Raw genomic sequence first — 15,027 nt, 5'->3', positions numbered from 1 at the left:
TTGGGGATTTAGCTCAGTGGTAGAGCACTTGCCTAGCAAGTACAAGGACCTGGGTTCGGTCCTCAGCTCTGAAAAAAAAAAAAAAGAAAAGAAAAAGGAAAACCAAAATTATGTTTGTGAGTAACACATAAATCATTTAAATACAGGTGAGGAAGGTATAGCTTTAATCCAAGTGGCTGCATATTGTTGCTTACTAGAATGAGGATCTGTGTGGGAGTGCTCTTAACTACTGAGCCATCTCTCCAGCCCCTAAAATCGTTTTATTTAGAAATAATTTCAAATATTCAGGGAAATATCCCAAAACCGTGTTGTATCCTTTCCCGTGTCTGTCTGTGGCTAATTTTGACCCATTTGTTTGAAAGTTGGCTATCTCTTCCTCTCTTCTCCCTCCCGTGTCTTTCTCTTCCCACAGACATACATATGTAATAAGCTTTTTCTAAATCATTTTGAAGTCAATTATTTTAGTCAGATATTGTCACCCTCGAGCCATTTGGACTATATTTTTAAAAGATGAGAGCATTGTCTTCTGTAACCACAGAACAGTTATTAATCACTGGAAATTCAATATTGACTCTTTGCTTTTGCTAAGTCTGTCATCATCATTTTGTCAGTGGACCCAATTAACTCTTTTTTTTTTTTTTTTTTTTGGTTTTTCGAGACAGGGTTTCTCTGTGTAGCTTTGCGCCTTTCCTGGAACTCACTTGGTAGCCCAGGCTGGCCTCGAACTCACAGAGATCCGCCTGCCTCTGCCTCCCGAGTGCTGGGATTAAAGGTGTGCGCCACCACCGCCCGGCCCAATTAACTCTTTTATAGTTTTTATTCTCTTTCAGGGCCGGTTCACATGCTGTGGTTAGTTGCTGTACGCCTTTAGTCATAGAAAGGAACTTTTGACTGTCTCCAGACATCTGTGTAGACAACTTAGTGACAGTCGGTAGAAATCTCAACCTAGGAACAGATTACATGTAATGTCTTTATTCAGCTCACACACTACATCTCATCATCTGTCCAAGAATCCATGGCTGATGTTGGCTTCCTTAAAACCAAAGCTTATATTCTTTTACTTCTTAATATAATAATAGAGAAGCTAATTAACAATGTATTATTACTTCTTATTGTGTATATGGTGAGAATGAGTGTGTGTGTGTGTCTGTGTGTGTCTGTGTGTGTGTATGTGCACACACACATGCAAATGCATGAGTCGGGGTCAGAGGACAGTCTTCCAGCATCAGTTCTCTCCTTTCCCCGTAGTTCCCAGTGATCAACTTAGATTGTCTAGCTTGCTTGGCAGGCAGGTACTTTTACCCACTGAGCTGGTCCCCTAAAAGCTAATAGTTTTGAGCAGACTTTTAAAGCATCTTTTTGTGAGGTGAAATGGTCTTTGAGATACTTAGTACTGCTGAATTTTTATAATTCCTCAGTTCTTTAAAGAAATTGATCCTGTTACTTGAGCTTTACTCAAGAGATACATAAATGCTGTTAGAAATATGTTTAGAAAATATATATGGAGTTGAGGAGGAAACACAAAGAATGTAACAGTCTGGTTATCTTTGATAACACGTGACTCTGTCAGAAAATCCCATTTATGCAGGCTTCTGGATCCGGTGCCTGTGGTGTGACACCTTGCGCAGCCTTGGTGCAGTGGGAAGGGGCTTGGACCTGCCTAGGCTCAGTGTGCTGGGCTCTGCTGACTCCCCATGGGAGACCTTGATTTGGGGGATGTGGGGATGCGGGGTGGCATGGGAAAGAGGGCTGAGGGGGGTGGGAGGAGGGAGGATCTGTGGATAGTATGTGGAGTGAGTAGAAAATTTCTTAATAAAGAAAAAAGAAAAAAAATAAAGTAAAAAAAAATCCCATTTACTATTAAACCAAAATGAAAGCAAAAGAAACAAGATTGTCCTTTGGGCAGACTTTTCATATAGATTTGGTATTGATAACTTCCTGAGAAGCAAAGAAAAATGTAATTGTAGTTAATCTTACTGTAACATTGAAAGTGTTAGGAGGAGGTGATAAGGAAGGAAGGAAGGGAGGGAGGGAGGGAGGGAGGGAGGAAGGAAGGAAGGAAGGAAGGAAGGAAGGAAGGAAGGAAGGAAGGAAGGAAGGAAGGAAGGAAGAAAGGAAAGAATTAAGATGTGTGTTCACTGTTTTAATCTCCAGTGACACCAAGTTTACTACGTGTCTCTAAAATCAATGGTTTGCTCATTTTCCTAGGTGGGAGCTGCCCTAAGACCAGCCTTTTCACAAGACACACCCTCAGATATAATAGCTAAAGCTTGCCAGGTAAGAGGAAAGCGGGCTTCCATGGCTGCCGTCTAAAAATTTCTAAAGGTCTTAGATTTCACTTAAAGAGAAAATCAAACTGTTCTTTATCTTGAAACTACAATAGCGTTCATTCCTTTTTTATAAATTTTCAATAAAATTATCCATTCACTCATGTACTTATTTGATGTGTATGGGGCGCAGCGCTCACGTGGCGGCCAGGACAACTGGTCTCCTCCGCTGTGTGGAGTCACACTGAGATCATCGTCATCATCTTGACAGTGGGCGGCTTGACCAGCTGAGCCGTCTCCCCGCCCCCACCTTCTATGCTTGTGTGTTCTATAGAAATATAAGATAGTAAGTGTCAATCACATCCCTTTTCCATCATAGCTCAGGGTTTGGCTCTGGATACTTTCCTATGTTATCTCCAAGTGAATGGACCTATGAACATCATAAGGGGAGCTAAAATAAACGTAAGATACCAAAACCTGTAGTAACAGCTAGGTATAAACTGGTGGGGTGGTGAGTTGCACATTCTTTTACTGTATAGAAAAGAAGGAATTGCTTAGAAGGTTCTGGTTTGTTGGTGAGAATAACTTCACCTTAAGAAGCTTTAAATCAGGTAATCCTGAGACAGACAGGAGAAAGCCTGGTGTGTGGTACATCTAGATGTCTCCATGAGCCCGCTAAATAGTTAAAATAGGGCTGAGTCATGAGCAGTGTACCCTCAACTATTTCACTTGAGCCTGGGTACAAATGTACGCTCAGTTGCCTGGTGTGGGGCCAAGGTCTTTTCTCTGAATATGGTTTGGTTGAACCATCACTACACCATCTTCCTTTCTAAGCAAACCCATAAAGCACTACTTGTAATTTCAAGGTATAAAATCTTTTTAAAAACCCATTTATGTTTTTGATTTCTGTGTGTGTATCTGTGTGTGTGTATGCTCGCACACGCATGGGTGCCCACAGATGCTAAAGGAGGTTATCAGATCTCCTGGAGGTGTAGTTATGGACCGTGCTGAGCTTCCTGACATGGGTGCTGGGAACCAGACTCTGGCCCTCTGCAAGAGCAGCAAGAACTCTGAACCACTGAGCATCTCTCCAGCCCCTAGAGCAGTGGTTCGCAACCTTCCTAACGCTGTGACCCTTTAGTACAGTTTTTCATGCTGTGGTGACCCCCAGCCATAAAGTTATTTGCGCTGCTACTTCATAACTGTAATAAATTGTTGTTATGAATTGTAATGTCAATATTTTTGGAGACAGAGGCTTGTCAAAGGGGTTACTTTCTGGTATTCACAGATTTGCCTGACTTTTAGTGACATTTCAACTAAATTGCACAAAAATATTGTATCTATCCAGTATGTTTAGTTTCTTTAGGAATCAACTCCTTTTGTCCTTTTAACCCTTGCATTACATTGCATATAACTTTAAACTTTCTGTTTGCAGAATTATTTTGGTTGACAACTTATTTTGTCAGAAGTATGTTCTTAATAACAATCTGTTTTTAAGTGTTTTTATTTTTATTAAGTTCAGTTTTCAGTTTTTAAAAAATTATTTTTTGTTTGTTTGGTTTTGGTTTTTTTGGTTTTGGTTTTTGGTTTTTCGAGACAGGGTTTCTCTGTGTAGCTTTGCGCCTTTTCCTAGAACTCACTCTGTAGACCAGGCTGGCCTCGAACTCACAGATATCCGCCTGGTTCCGCCTCCCAAGTGCTGGGATTAAAGGCGTGCGCCACCACTGCCCGGCCGGTTTTGGTTTTTTGAGACAGAGTTTTACTGTGTAGTCCTGGCAGTTCTGGCACTCACTCTGTAGACCAGGCTGGCCTCAAACTCACAGAGACCCTCTTGCCTCTGCCTCCCGAGTGCTAGGATTAAAAACACACTGCCACTGCCCAGCTGAAAATAAGATTTTAAGTGAATAAAATTAAAGGAACACAAGTCCATTAACCAGGATTTGAAAGCCAAATACTCCAGAAACCCAGAGTGTTTTTATGATCTATTTGGCAGCAAAACCCGAGTTCATTACACTGATTTGCATCCGAAGCCTTTGAGGTTTTAGTATTGATTTGTCTCTGAGAGCGGTACCTAATGAATTCCCTATTGGAAATTTCCATGTGTCCACCGTGTGGTGCAGTCCCAATCCTTCCCACATGTGTTCCCTCCCTGACGAGGTTCCTACACCTTCATGAGAGTTGCCAAAGCTGGCCCTGTCTAGGCCTCTTCCTGGATGACATCCTTCTCTTGGCTCTGGCGGCTGTCCTCTGGTGGTTTTCCTTTGTTTTCCTGGGTTTAACTCACTTAAGTTGTTCCACCTGCCTTTTAAGTATACCAGCTTCCCCTGTTGTCTGGATGTAGGCTTTTAAGGTATTTTTCCCCAAGCCAGGTGGTGGTGGTGGTGCACACCTTTAATCCTAGCACGCGGGAATCAGAAACATGTGGATCTCTGTGAGTGCAAGCAATCTGGTCTACAGAACGAGTTCCAGGACAGCCAGGGCTACTCGAACAAACAAACAAACAAACAAACAAAAAGACATTCTTTTCCTAGACAAATCTGCCTCATACTCCTACTTTAGTTATTGCCCTTGTGTAGAAGTTTCTAGTCTTACATAGTTCCCCTCTACTTGCTCCTGGAACCTAGAGCAGAGTTTCCAACTGTCTGCTGAATGTCTGTCCACAAGTCTCTTAGTGGTACTTAGAGTTCACATGTGAAAATGTTTGGAATCCACATCATGCTGACGTCTCTCCACAGAACTTTCCTAGTTTTCATATTGGCACTCCTAACAATGGAGTCACAGTCCTTCTATTCTTCCACGTCAGGAGCATTGACAAAATTGAACAGGTTTTGGCTCCTCGCTCTTTCTGCACCCCACAGTCTTGTGCCCTAAAAAAACAGTGTCCACACCCTGTAGTTTTTGTCTTCACATTTCTCCTGACCACCTCCTTGTATTCCCGGTTCCATCCATGTCGTGTCTGTCTCATGCAGTACTTTAATGCAGGTAACTGACGTGCTGTCTATTATCTTGTGTATGGTTCTCCTAAAGCCTAAATCTAATGCCAAAGACCCTTGGAAACTCGTGGCCATCCTCTGATTTTAGTACCTAGGATATTTAAACTTTGTGTGTCTGACCCCAGCTTTCCTGATCTTCACTTCTTCCCCATTGAACATCCCTGTGACTTTACACACAAACTGTCCTGACTTCTAAGCATCATCCAGCGTAAACTGCAGTCATAAAACTCTATGGTTTTCTTTTTCCCTTTTTAAAAAAGTCTTTCACAGTAGCTACTTTGATAGTTTGCTGATGGCAAACAGATATTTTGTTGAAGAAATTTTCAAGACTGAACAACTTTGGGTGGAAAACCACTTATTCTCATTTGTTAAATAGTAGATACATAGAATCCAGGCATGGTGGTACAAACTTTTAATTCCGGCACTTGGGAGATGAGTTCAAGGCCAGCCTGTAGCGCATGGCAAAACCCTGTCTCAGACAGACAGACAGTGGAAACTTAGTGCTACTTTATTGTCTGCAGAGGTCAGAGTGTGCGGGGATATGCTGGAACCCATTTCCCTCTCCTGTGCGCACACTTGCTCTCCATGCATAGTAACCTTACACATCCCCTGGCCAGGTGTGCAGCACGTGGATCGGCAGTGGTGTGGTCAGCGACCTCAATGATCTCCGTCGGGTACACAACCTGCTCGTGTCCTCTCTGGACAAAGTCCAGGCTGGAAAGGGATCTTCCAGCCAACTGTACCGAGAGAGTGCCACCACCATGGAGAAGCTGGCCGTCCTCAAGGCATGGGCAGAGGTAAACATGGCCCCTCTCATCTCACCATCCTCCATCCCTGATGCTCATTGGAGAATCTTCTGGGCCTCGGCATAGGAAGCCTTTTCAAACTCTGTTGATGAGTCTTCTGTGAAGTGTTGTCTTACTTCGGATAGTGGCTCTCACTAGCGTGGCTGAGGCAGGAGACTGCCGTGTCAGGGCCACTCTTGGGCTTCATAGCAAGTTCTAAGCCAATTGAAGCTACAAAGTGAGACCCTGTCTGAAAAATACAAAACAAAGTCCTTTGTCTTAAGAAGGGCTATTAATATAGGGAAATTAACCATGGAAAGCACAAAAATATAAATAATAAAAATGTTTTTATGCTAAGATTCTTTTATTTAATTAATTTTAAGAGACTTGCTACCTTGATAACTAGGTTGCAGAAGTTTTATTTAGGTTTTTTTTTATTTATTTATTTTTATTTTATGTATGAGTGCTCTGCATGTGTACCTGCAGGCCAGAAGAGGGCATAATATCCTATTATAGATGGTTATGAGCCACCATGTGGTTGTGGGAATTGAACTCAGGTCCTCTGGTAGAGCAACCAGTGCTCTTAACCTCTGAGCTATCTCTCCAGCCCTTACTTTATTTTTTAATAGTTGTTTTTAAACCTGTTTCATTTCCATAGCTGCCGTGTGTGTGTGTATGTGTGTGTGTGTGTGTGTGTGTGTGTGTATGCCACATGTATATGTGGGCACTTCTTTAGAAAATTATATTATTTTAAATTCTCTTAAATTTCTAGATTTTCCAGTTGCTTTTGAATTATCATCACCTGCCCTCCAGTATTTGTAGAAACTGATTCCTCTCTCCACCAGCTCAGTCCATTTTAAAGTTGTATTTATTTATTTTTTTAATTTTATGTGTATGTGTGTTTTGCCTACATGTATGTATATGTACCATGTGCGTGCCTACTACTTACTTGCAGAGGCCAGAAAAGGGATCCTCTCAAACTGGAGTGGTGGGTGGTTGTGAGGCACCAGGTGGTGCTGGGGATCAAACTCGGGTCCTGTGCAAGAGCAGCAGGCGCTGTCAGCTTGTGAGCGGCTCTGCAGCCCCTCAGCCTGTCCTCCCTGTGTCTGAGGTACCGCAGCGCGTGGCCCCTGAACAGCAGGGCTGCCTCAGAGTGTGTGCGAAAGTATCCTTGGGATCCTGGGCTTCTTACTCTGATGGTATTTTAGCAAGATAATGCTTTTTGCTTAATTTAGTAAAATGATTGCCTTTACTTATAACATTTAAGTCTCTTTGAAATTAATGCAAATCCGGAGGTCCTGAGTTCAATTCCCAGCAACCACATGGTGGCTCACAGCCATCTGTAACGGGATCCGATTCCTTCTTCTGGTGTGCATGAAGACAGAGCACTCATATACATAAAATACACGAATGAGTGAATCTTTCAAAAAGCTCATTTTTTCACATTGAGATACTCCTTTTACTTTTAGTGTTTCATGTGTATCAGTGTCTCATGCATGCATGTGCACCATGTGCACGCCTGCTGCTCTGCACAAGGAGCAAGAGCTCTTGACCATGGAGCCATCTCTCCGGCTCCCCTTGTTTTCTCACACTGAAGTTAGGAAATGGCTGTCAACGATGATAGTGTGAATTAAACTAGGTATCGGTGCAGAGAACTGTGCGCGATACTTACTCTTCTACCCACAGTCAACATTATATGCCATGATTAGTTTTTAAATTATTAAAATTTTGCTTGAATCCAGGACTAATAGTTCTTTTATCTCCACTCTGATTTGTCCAACAACATGTTATGGAATGTCAGCTCCAGGGCAGGATAGTAAAGAACAGACAGATGTACTGTATTTAGCCAGTAAACTCAAAACAAGGAAGGAAACCGAAAGTGAGGAGTGCTACCATAGAAACTGGGAGCTCTGAAGCAGTGCAGGGTACGGAAGCTGGACCGCAGGCCCAGAGCTGGGTCCCTGGAGAAAGGGTTTTAAATGGGAACTTGGAGGACAAGAGTAGATACCGGTAAGTCAGCATCTGCGTGAAGGGACTTCAGAGCTCCAGGCCATCAGCTATCCCCCTTCCGGACCCTCCCCTCTTCCTCATGCTCTGTGTCTTTGCCTGTATTCTCCCGTCTTCCTGCTCCCCTCTCTCCTCACCCCCTGAAGTTTCGTGAAAGAATTCCAGTATCTTCGCTTCTATAGTTCTTCTCTCCATTGAGACCACTTTCACCAAGGCCACGATCAGCCCTCATTGAAATCACTCAGCACTTCCGAGCCTGTCTTTCTCGGCCCTATAGCTTGTGCTCTCCAAGTGTACAGCCACCACAGCCAAGCCCGCCACACTTCTCCTGAGAGCCAGAGAACGTTTGTTATCACCGACCCCGGAATTCCTCTTCCCACGGTCCTTTGCTCTGACAAAGAAAAGAAATAAGCTCATAGATGTGTTTACTTAGAGCGTTCTTGGTGACACTGTGAGGTACACGTCCTTTGCTGTTGTCTGTGTTCTGTGATTGCCTACGCCAAACAGTCAGAAGAACACATGAAATTTCTCCAGCTGTGGGGAAATTAGTGGACATATTGTATAGTCTGGGCAGTGAAGTCATTAGGATATGGTTATGAAGACTGAGGAAACTGCATTTTAACTGATCAAATTAAATGGAAAGGTCTCCGTACAGCAAAATTACAGCTTACAAAGACAGAACATGATAATGGGAATTAGGATTATGAGGCATTTTTAGACTTGTGTGTTCTAACTTTTTGTTTGTTTGTTTGTTTGTTTTGAGGTAGTATCTCACTATGTATCCCTGGCTAGCCTGGAACTCACTCTTTATATAGACCAGGCTGGCCTCAAACTTGTATGATTTTCCAGCTTCAGCCCCCTGGGTACTGGGATTATAAGTGTGTGCTACCACATGCAATTTTTTACTTCCCCAACCTCTTATAACAACTTATTAGAATGAAAGTCGTAGAAAAGTGTGTATATCTGACATAAAAACTCCTGCAGCAATGATTCTCCCCTTCCTCGATGCCTACCAAGCAAAAGCTCCAGGTATCTCTGCCTTGCCTCCTGTGCTCAGGCAAGAGCCATGCAGTTCCCTCCTTCCCCTGCTTTCCTGTTCTTGTCCTTGCTGTTCCTCCTGCCTACAGTCCCTCTGTCCTTGTTGACCTGTGAGAGAGAACGTTTGTCCTTCACTACTCCGCCCTGCCTTTGCTGTGCTCTCTGGTTAGATCCGCCCTCATGGTGCTCCCGCCCTGCCTTTGCTGTGCTCTGTGGTCATGATCCGCCCTCACTGGTGCTCCCGCCCTGCCTTTGCTGTGCTCTGTGGTCATGATCCGCCCTCACTGGTGCTCCCGCCCTGCCTTTGCTGTGCTCTGTGGTTAGATGCGCCTTCACTGGTGCTCCCGCCCTGCCTTTGCTGTGCTCTGTGGTTAGATCCGCCCTCACTGGTGCTCCCGTCTTGCCTTTGCTGTGCTCTGTGGTTAGATGCGCCCTCACTGGTGCTCCCGCCCTGCCTTTGCTGTGCTCTGTGGTTAGATCCGCCCTCACTGGTGCTCCCACCCTGCCTTTGCTGTGCTCTGTGGTTAGATCCGCCCTCACTGGTGCTCCCCCTGTCTTTGCTGTGCTCTGTGGTTAGATCCGCCCTCACTGGTGCTCCCGCCCTGCCTTTGCTGTGCTCTGTGGTTAGATCCGCCCTCACTGGTGCTCCCGCCCCGCCTTTGCTGTGCTCTGTGGTTAGATGCGCCCTCACTGGTGCTCCCGCCCCGCCTTTGCTGTGCTCTGTGGTTAGATGCGCCCTCACTGGTGCTTCCTGAGGTTTGCGCATTCACTTCAGAAGTCAGGTGTGCACTCAGCACCAGGGCTGGGGGAAATGGTAGGAAGGTGCTGCATGTGCAGTGTGGGACTTCTGATTTTTCATTCCTTCTTTATGGTTTACTGTTGTTTGCGGTTTCAGACAGTGTCTTGCTATGTTACCAAAACGGGTGTTACCCAGATTTTCCCTCAGCTTCCCAAGAGTACAGGCATTCACCCAGCCTGAAAACAAACTTTAAAAATTCTTTAAAAGGCCAGGTGGTGGTGGAGCATGCCTTTAATCCCAGCACTCAGGAGGCAGAGGCAGGCAGATCTCTGTGAGTTCGAGGCCAGCCTGGTCTACAGAGTGAGATCCAGGATAGGCACCAAAACTACACAGAGAAACCCTGTCCCAAAAAACAAAACAAAAATTTTTTTCTGTAAAAAAAAATCAGCATTTTATCACTCCCTCATCATTGTATTTCTAAGGTCATAGAAAGAAAAAGTAGGTATTTTTGTCTTTGTTGCCTTAATTCCTAGCACAATAACAAAAGCAAGGTGCCAATTAAGGATTATTTATTTATTTTTACTTTATTTTTATTGGTGTATTACCTGCATGTATGTCTATGTGAGGGTGTCAGATCTTGGAGTTACAGACAGTTGTGAGCTGCCATGTGGTTGCTGGGAATTGAACCCGGGTCCTCTGGAAGAGCAGTCAGTGCTCTTAATGGCTGAGCCATCTCTCCAGCCTCTGTCAATTAAGGATTGAAATGAATTGCTGGTTATATTTATAGTGTTTATTGGACACTTTCCTAGAATGTCAGTATAATATCAAAATTGAGGTGTCGGGCAATCTTAAAATGATTGGGAAAGGTGGGTGTGTGATTCCTCCCAATACACAGGAGGCAGAAGCAGGTTGGTCTCTGTGAGCTTGAGGCCAGCCTGGTCTACATAGTGAGTTACAGGCCATCCAGGGTAACAGTTAGACACCCCCCATCTGAAACACAAAACAAAACACAGCACCTCTGGGAAGAATGAATGTGGTGTTTCTAACCCAAGCTGCCATCGGTCTACTCTAGAATTTTGTTAATGACTGTCTGTCTGTCTGTGCTCCAGCTGTCCTCTCGCTGTGTGAATGAGTGTAAGGCTGTCTGTCTGTCTGTGCTCCAGCTGTCCTCTCACTGTGTGAATGAGTGTAAGGTGATCCCCACCTCTCAAGAGGCAGGCACAGGAGCTTCCGCAGCAGGCACACAGGAGCAGTGCTGTAGAACGAAAGGTTCTCAAGACTTTTGTGCAGTGCAGATGTTTCTCTTGCTTGTTTTCTTCCCTTTCCCGTTCTCCAGCACTGTATTATCAGTTCCCCAGAGCCTAAACGTAAGTACAAAAATAAACTCAATAGTGAAGTGAACATGCTTTAGGAGAGTTGACATTACATGTCTTTAAAAAGTCCACAAACTACAAAGGACACAGATAATACATATGACAGGTACATTATATTCTTAGATTGGCTATCTGTTGTAATTGTGACATTGCCGAGCCTCACTTAAGGCCTGTGTAGGAGGCAGATTAGGGGGATATTTATGGATATCCTTTCTCTGGCCACCTCCCTTCTCTCAGTCTGTTTCTTTGAAGGCTGTTTCATTATGCCTAGTAAGCCTGGGAAAGAGGCAGTAGACAGGAAGTTATACTCGGTGCTGGGAAAAAGGAGGCTTTGTAAAGTGGAACAAGGATGCCAGAATAACTCAGAGAAGCCTACTTAAGGGACATGGTGCGAGAGGAATGGCCAGAAACCAGAGAAATGTTCTGAAGCAGGAGCTAGAGTTGCTCGTTAGTGGTTATCAAGAATTCATAAAGTTATATACCTTCTAATATCCACACCCAGTTCCCCTTGATCATTCAACTGCATCATTATAACAATTTAAAATATTCAATTTTTATCTGATACCTCATTTTCAACTCATGAATGTCTTATTAGGTATATGTGGTTGCTATGAATATTAAAAAGGAAGCAGAGTCCAAACCAAAGAGAGCAATTAAAAACCCTGATGATGATGATGACGACTATGGTACCATGGATGAACTGCCGCCAGATAGTTTGATAACCCTGGTGCAGCCTGAGCTGCCCACACTCAGCCGCCTGTGGCTGGCCGCGCTGAGGGACTACGCGCTGTTGACTTTACCAGCTGAGTTTTCTAGTCAGCTGCCCCCGGATGGTAAGTAGCACATGCACTAGTCTGCTTTTTGGTTTTTTGAGACAGGGTTTCTCTGTGTAGCTTTGTGCCTTTCCTGGAACTCGGTTTGGAGACCAGGCTGGCCTCGAACTCACAGAGATCCACCTGGCTCTGACTCCCGAGTGCTGGGATTAAAGGCATGCGCCACCACCGCCCGCTGCACTAGTCTGCTTTTATGGAGTTCAAACTGACATTAAACAAAACGGACTTGGCAGAGGCTAGTACCAACAGTAACGAAATAACATCTTCAAATCTGTGGACTTCAGCGTGGCATTGTTTAATTTAGAGCCTGTCCTTTATACTGATTCTGTGAATTCAGGCTATGACCAGGGAGCGTGTTAGCTGAAGCAAAAACGTTAGTGCCATTGTAGTGATAGCTGTACGAACAGGGCACTCTAAACTAGCTGTGGGAAACACCCAGTGACCAGAACTGTGATGAAGTATACTGCTGTGCAGCCCAGTGGTTGTGTTTCCATGTACATCCTGGTTGAGCCATGAACTCTGTTCCTAAGGCTCTTGCTTATTTGTATTTAATTAGTTCTCCTTTTGAGATCAGTCAGGACACCATTATGGACTGTTTTTGTTTAGGAAACGTATGATTGATTCCCAAATATTTTGATGACAATGATTGAGTCCTTTTTATTCTGCTCCCGTGGGGCACTCCGATAGCCAGGAGAGGGTAGAAGGTCAGTGTTGGCGGTGGAAATGGAGATGGGGAGGAAGAGGAGAGTGGAAAACAGACGGAGAGGGCTCTGTTATGATGAAGACAGAGTGTAGGGGGGACAGCCGGCTTGTCCCTCCAAGGCAGAGCAGTATGAGGATGCATGGTGTCCCTGGTGGCAGAGAGGAGAGGCTGGAAGGCTGGCATCAGGAGAGACAGGCCCATCCAGCTTAGCTGTGGAGGAGGCCTGTGGTTGGGGAGGAGCCTGTTGCCAGAGCACACTTTTGGAAATAATGTCTCGACTTAATTTGATTGTTTCACAGGTGGGGCGTTTTATACTCCCGAGACCATCGATACAGCGAGACTTCACTACCGGAACTCCTGGGCCCCGATTCTCCATGCGGTGGCCCTTTGGTTGAACAGCACAGGATTTACATGTCCGGAGGCCACCGAAGCAGCAGCCGTGTCTGGTGGACAGAAACGCTCCCCAGCTGTCACTTTAAACCCGGTGCCCGGAGCAATGGCTAGTGCTAAACCCTTGCCAGAAGTGAACAGAGACAGAATGCACCTGATCCTAGGTGGGTGACCTGATGCATTTCAGGACCTGCCACTTCAGAGCATGGGGAGCTTTCGTTTTGATGCTGCAGAGAAGTTTTGCATAGTACAGTTCAGAGACAGAACAATAAAAGGACTTTTGCAGCTCCACTTATGTGCTAACTGAATTCTAATCTAAAATTATTTTAAACTACTCTAAAAGTTTAGCTATAGTGTTCACTCACAGAATATTGAATTTCAAGGAAAAAAACCTGGGGTTTTTTATTCAACATGTTTTCTCTGTTTTGGCAATGAAGAAAAAAATTGTTTATAGTCTACTTTTAAATCATTTTTAATTTATAAATGTTCTTTTAATATTTAAATATTTACATATTCTGAAGGAACTTTTGTAGATGTAACCAACCGTCTTATTAAAATAAGAAACACAGAACCAATGTAAAAGAGAAAGCCGAGAGGTCAGAGTGCAGAGCTAAAATCTTACCTCCTGCAGTGCTCCTAGCTTCCCCGAGAGAGGGAGGTACTTCCTGTGTCCCTGTTTAAATAATCTTTCTGTTCTGCCTTCTCATTGGTTGTAAACCCAACCACATGACTGCCTCATCACTGCCTGTAAGTACCGCCCTCCAGGTCTTAAAGGCGTATGTCTCCAATACTGGCTGTATCCCTGAACACACAGAAATCTACCTAGCTCTTCTAACCACCATGGTCTTGCTATGGCTCTAATAGCTCTGACCCCAGGGCAACTTTATTTATTAACATACAATTAAAATCACATTTCAGTACAAATAAAATACCACCATAAACTTTTGTGATCTCATATTTTTAGAAAAGGAAGACAACTAGTAAGGTGTAATTATGGAATTCATAGATCTCACAACTGAAAATATGAAACATTTTCAAAGCCTGACCCTTGTGTACATCGAGCGCCTGTTTTGACAAGTCTTGTGTGTAGCTCGACATTTAAAAACCTTGTATATGGCCTGGAGAGATGGCCCAGTGGTGAGCAGCACTACTGTCCTTACCAGGGACCTGAGCTCATCCCCAGCCCCCACATCAGGTGGCCTCCCAACTGCTGTAACTCCAGCTTCATTGGATCTGACCTCATTCTGTGGACTCTGCAGGCCTCTGCACTCACATGAACAAACCCACACACAGATACACAGAATTAAACCTTTAAAAAGCATGCATGAATAAAAATTGTTGGGCAACTCTTTAATAAAAGTAGTGAAATGCTTATAAATTTATCCTTACTGTACTATACTGTTTAATTCTAGAAACTGAAGGGCGAATATCTTCCTAATCAACCTGGTGACAGGCTGTGCATACCCTGTATGCAGGCTACAGCCCTTTGTTGTATCTGTCTGCTTAGCCTAGATTACATTTCTAACTCTCTGGTATTAATAAACATACAGTCATCTGGGAAAATAGAGAACAACATACTGCCCAACCAACGTGAGTGTTTTGTGTTCAAGACCCGTGTTTTCACTTTGTGTTCGCATTCCAGGTGTGAGTATACAGTTCCTTTGCGCCCCTCGGCCGGAGGAGCCCGTTGACCATGTCACAGCATGCCTGCAGGCCCTACACACCTTACTGGGCTCTCCTTATGCACGAGTCCACATTGCAGAAGATCAGGTACCGTGCATTTCTTTAATAGAGAATTGTGTGCTTTGCAGTAATCATATCTACTTTGGAATAAATCTCTCGCATTGTAAATAAGCCTTGTATATTGCAAACAGGACTGTGTAACTGATGCTAGTGAAA

General features: G+C 44.1%; 1 protein-coding gene across 1 annotated transcript in view; it reads left to right on the top strand.

Moving 5' to 3' along the window:
• Heatr5b (HEAT repeat containing 5B) overlaps positions 1–15,027 on the top strand; it is an 81,050-nt gene that overhangs the window by 51,937 nt on the left and 14,086 nt on the right. Inside the window, exons 26-30 of the mRNA XM_076558748.1 lie at positions 2,209–2,277; positions 5,878–6,057; positions 11,798–12,035; positions 13,038–13,292; positions 14,771–14,898. Of these exons, the coding sequence (XP_076414863.1) occupies positions 2,209–2,277; positions 5,878–6,057; positions 11,798–12,035; positions 13,038–13,292; positions 14,771–14,898 (870 nt within the window). The remainder of the gene's footprint in view (positions 1–2,208; positions 2,278–5,877; positions 6,058–11,797; positions 12,036–13,037; positions 13,293–14,770; positions 14,899–15,027) is intronic.

Source organism: Peromyscus maniculatus, chromosome 22, assembly GCF_049852395.1.
Source record: "Peromyscus maniculatus bairdii isolate BWxNUB_F1_BW_parent chromosome 22, HU_Pman_BW_mat_3.1, whole genome shotgun sequence".
NCBI lineage: Eukaryota > Metazoa > Chordata > Mammalia > Rodentia > Cricetidae > Peromyscus > Peromyscus maniculatus.
This window is presented reverse-complemented; position numbering and strand designations above follow the sequence as displayed.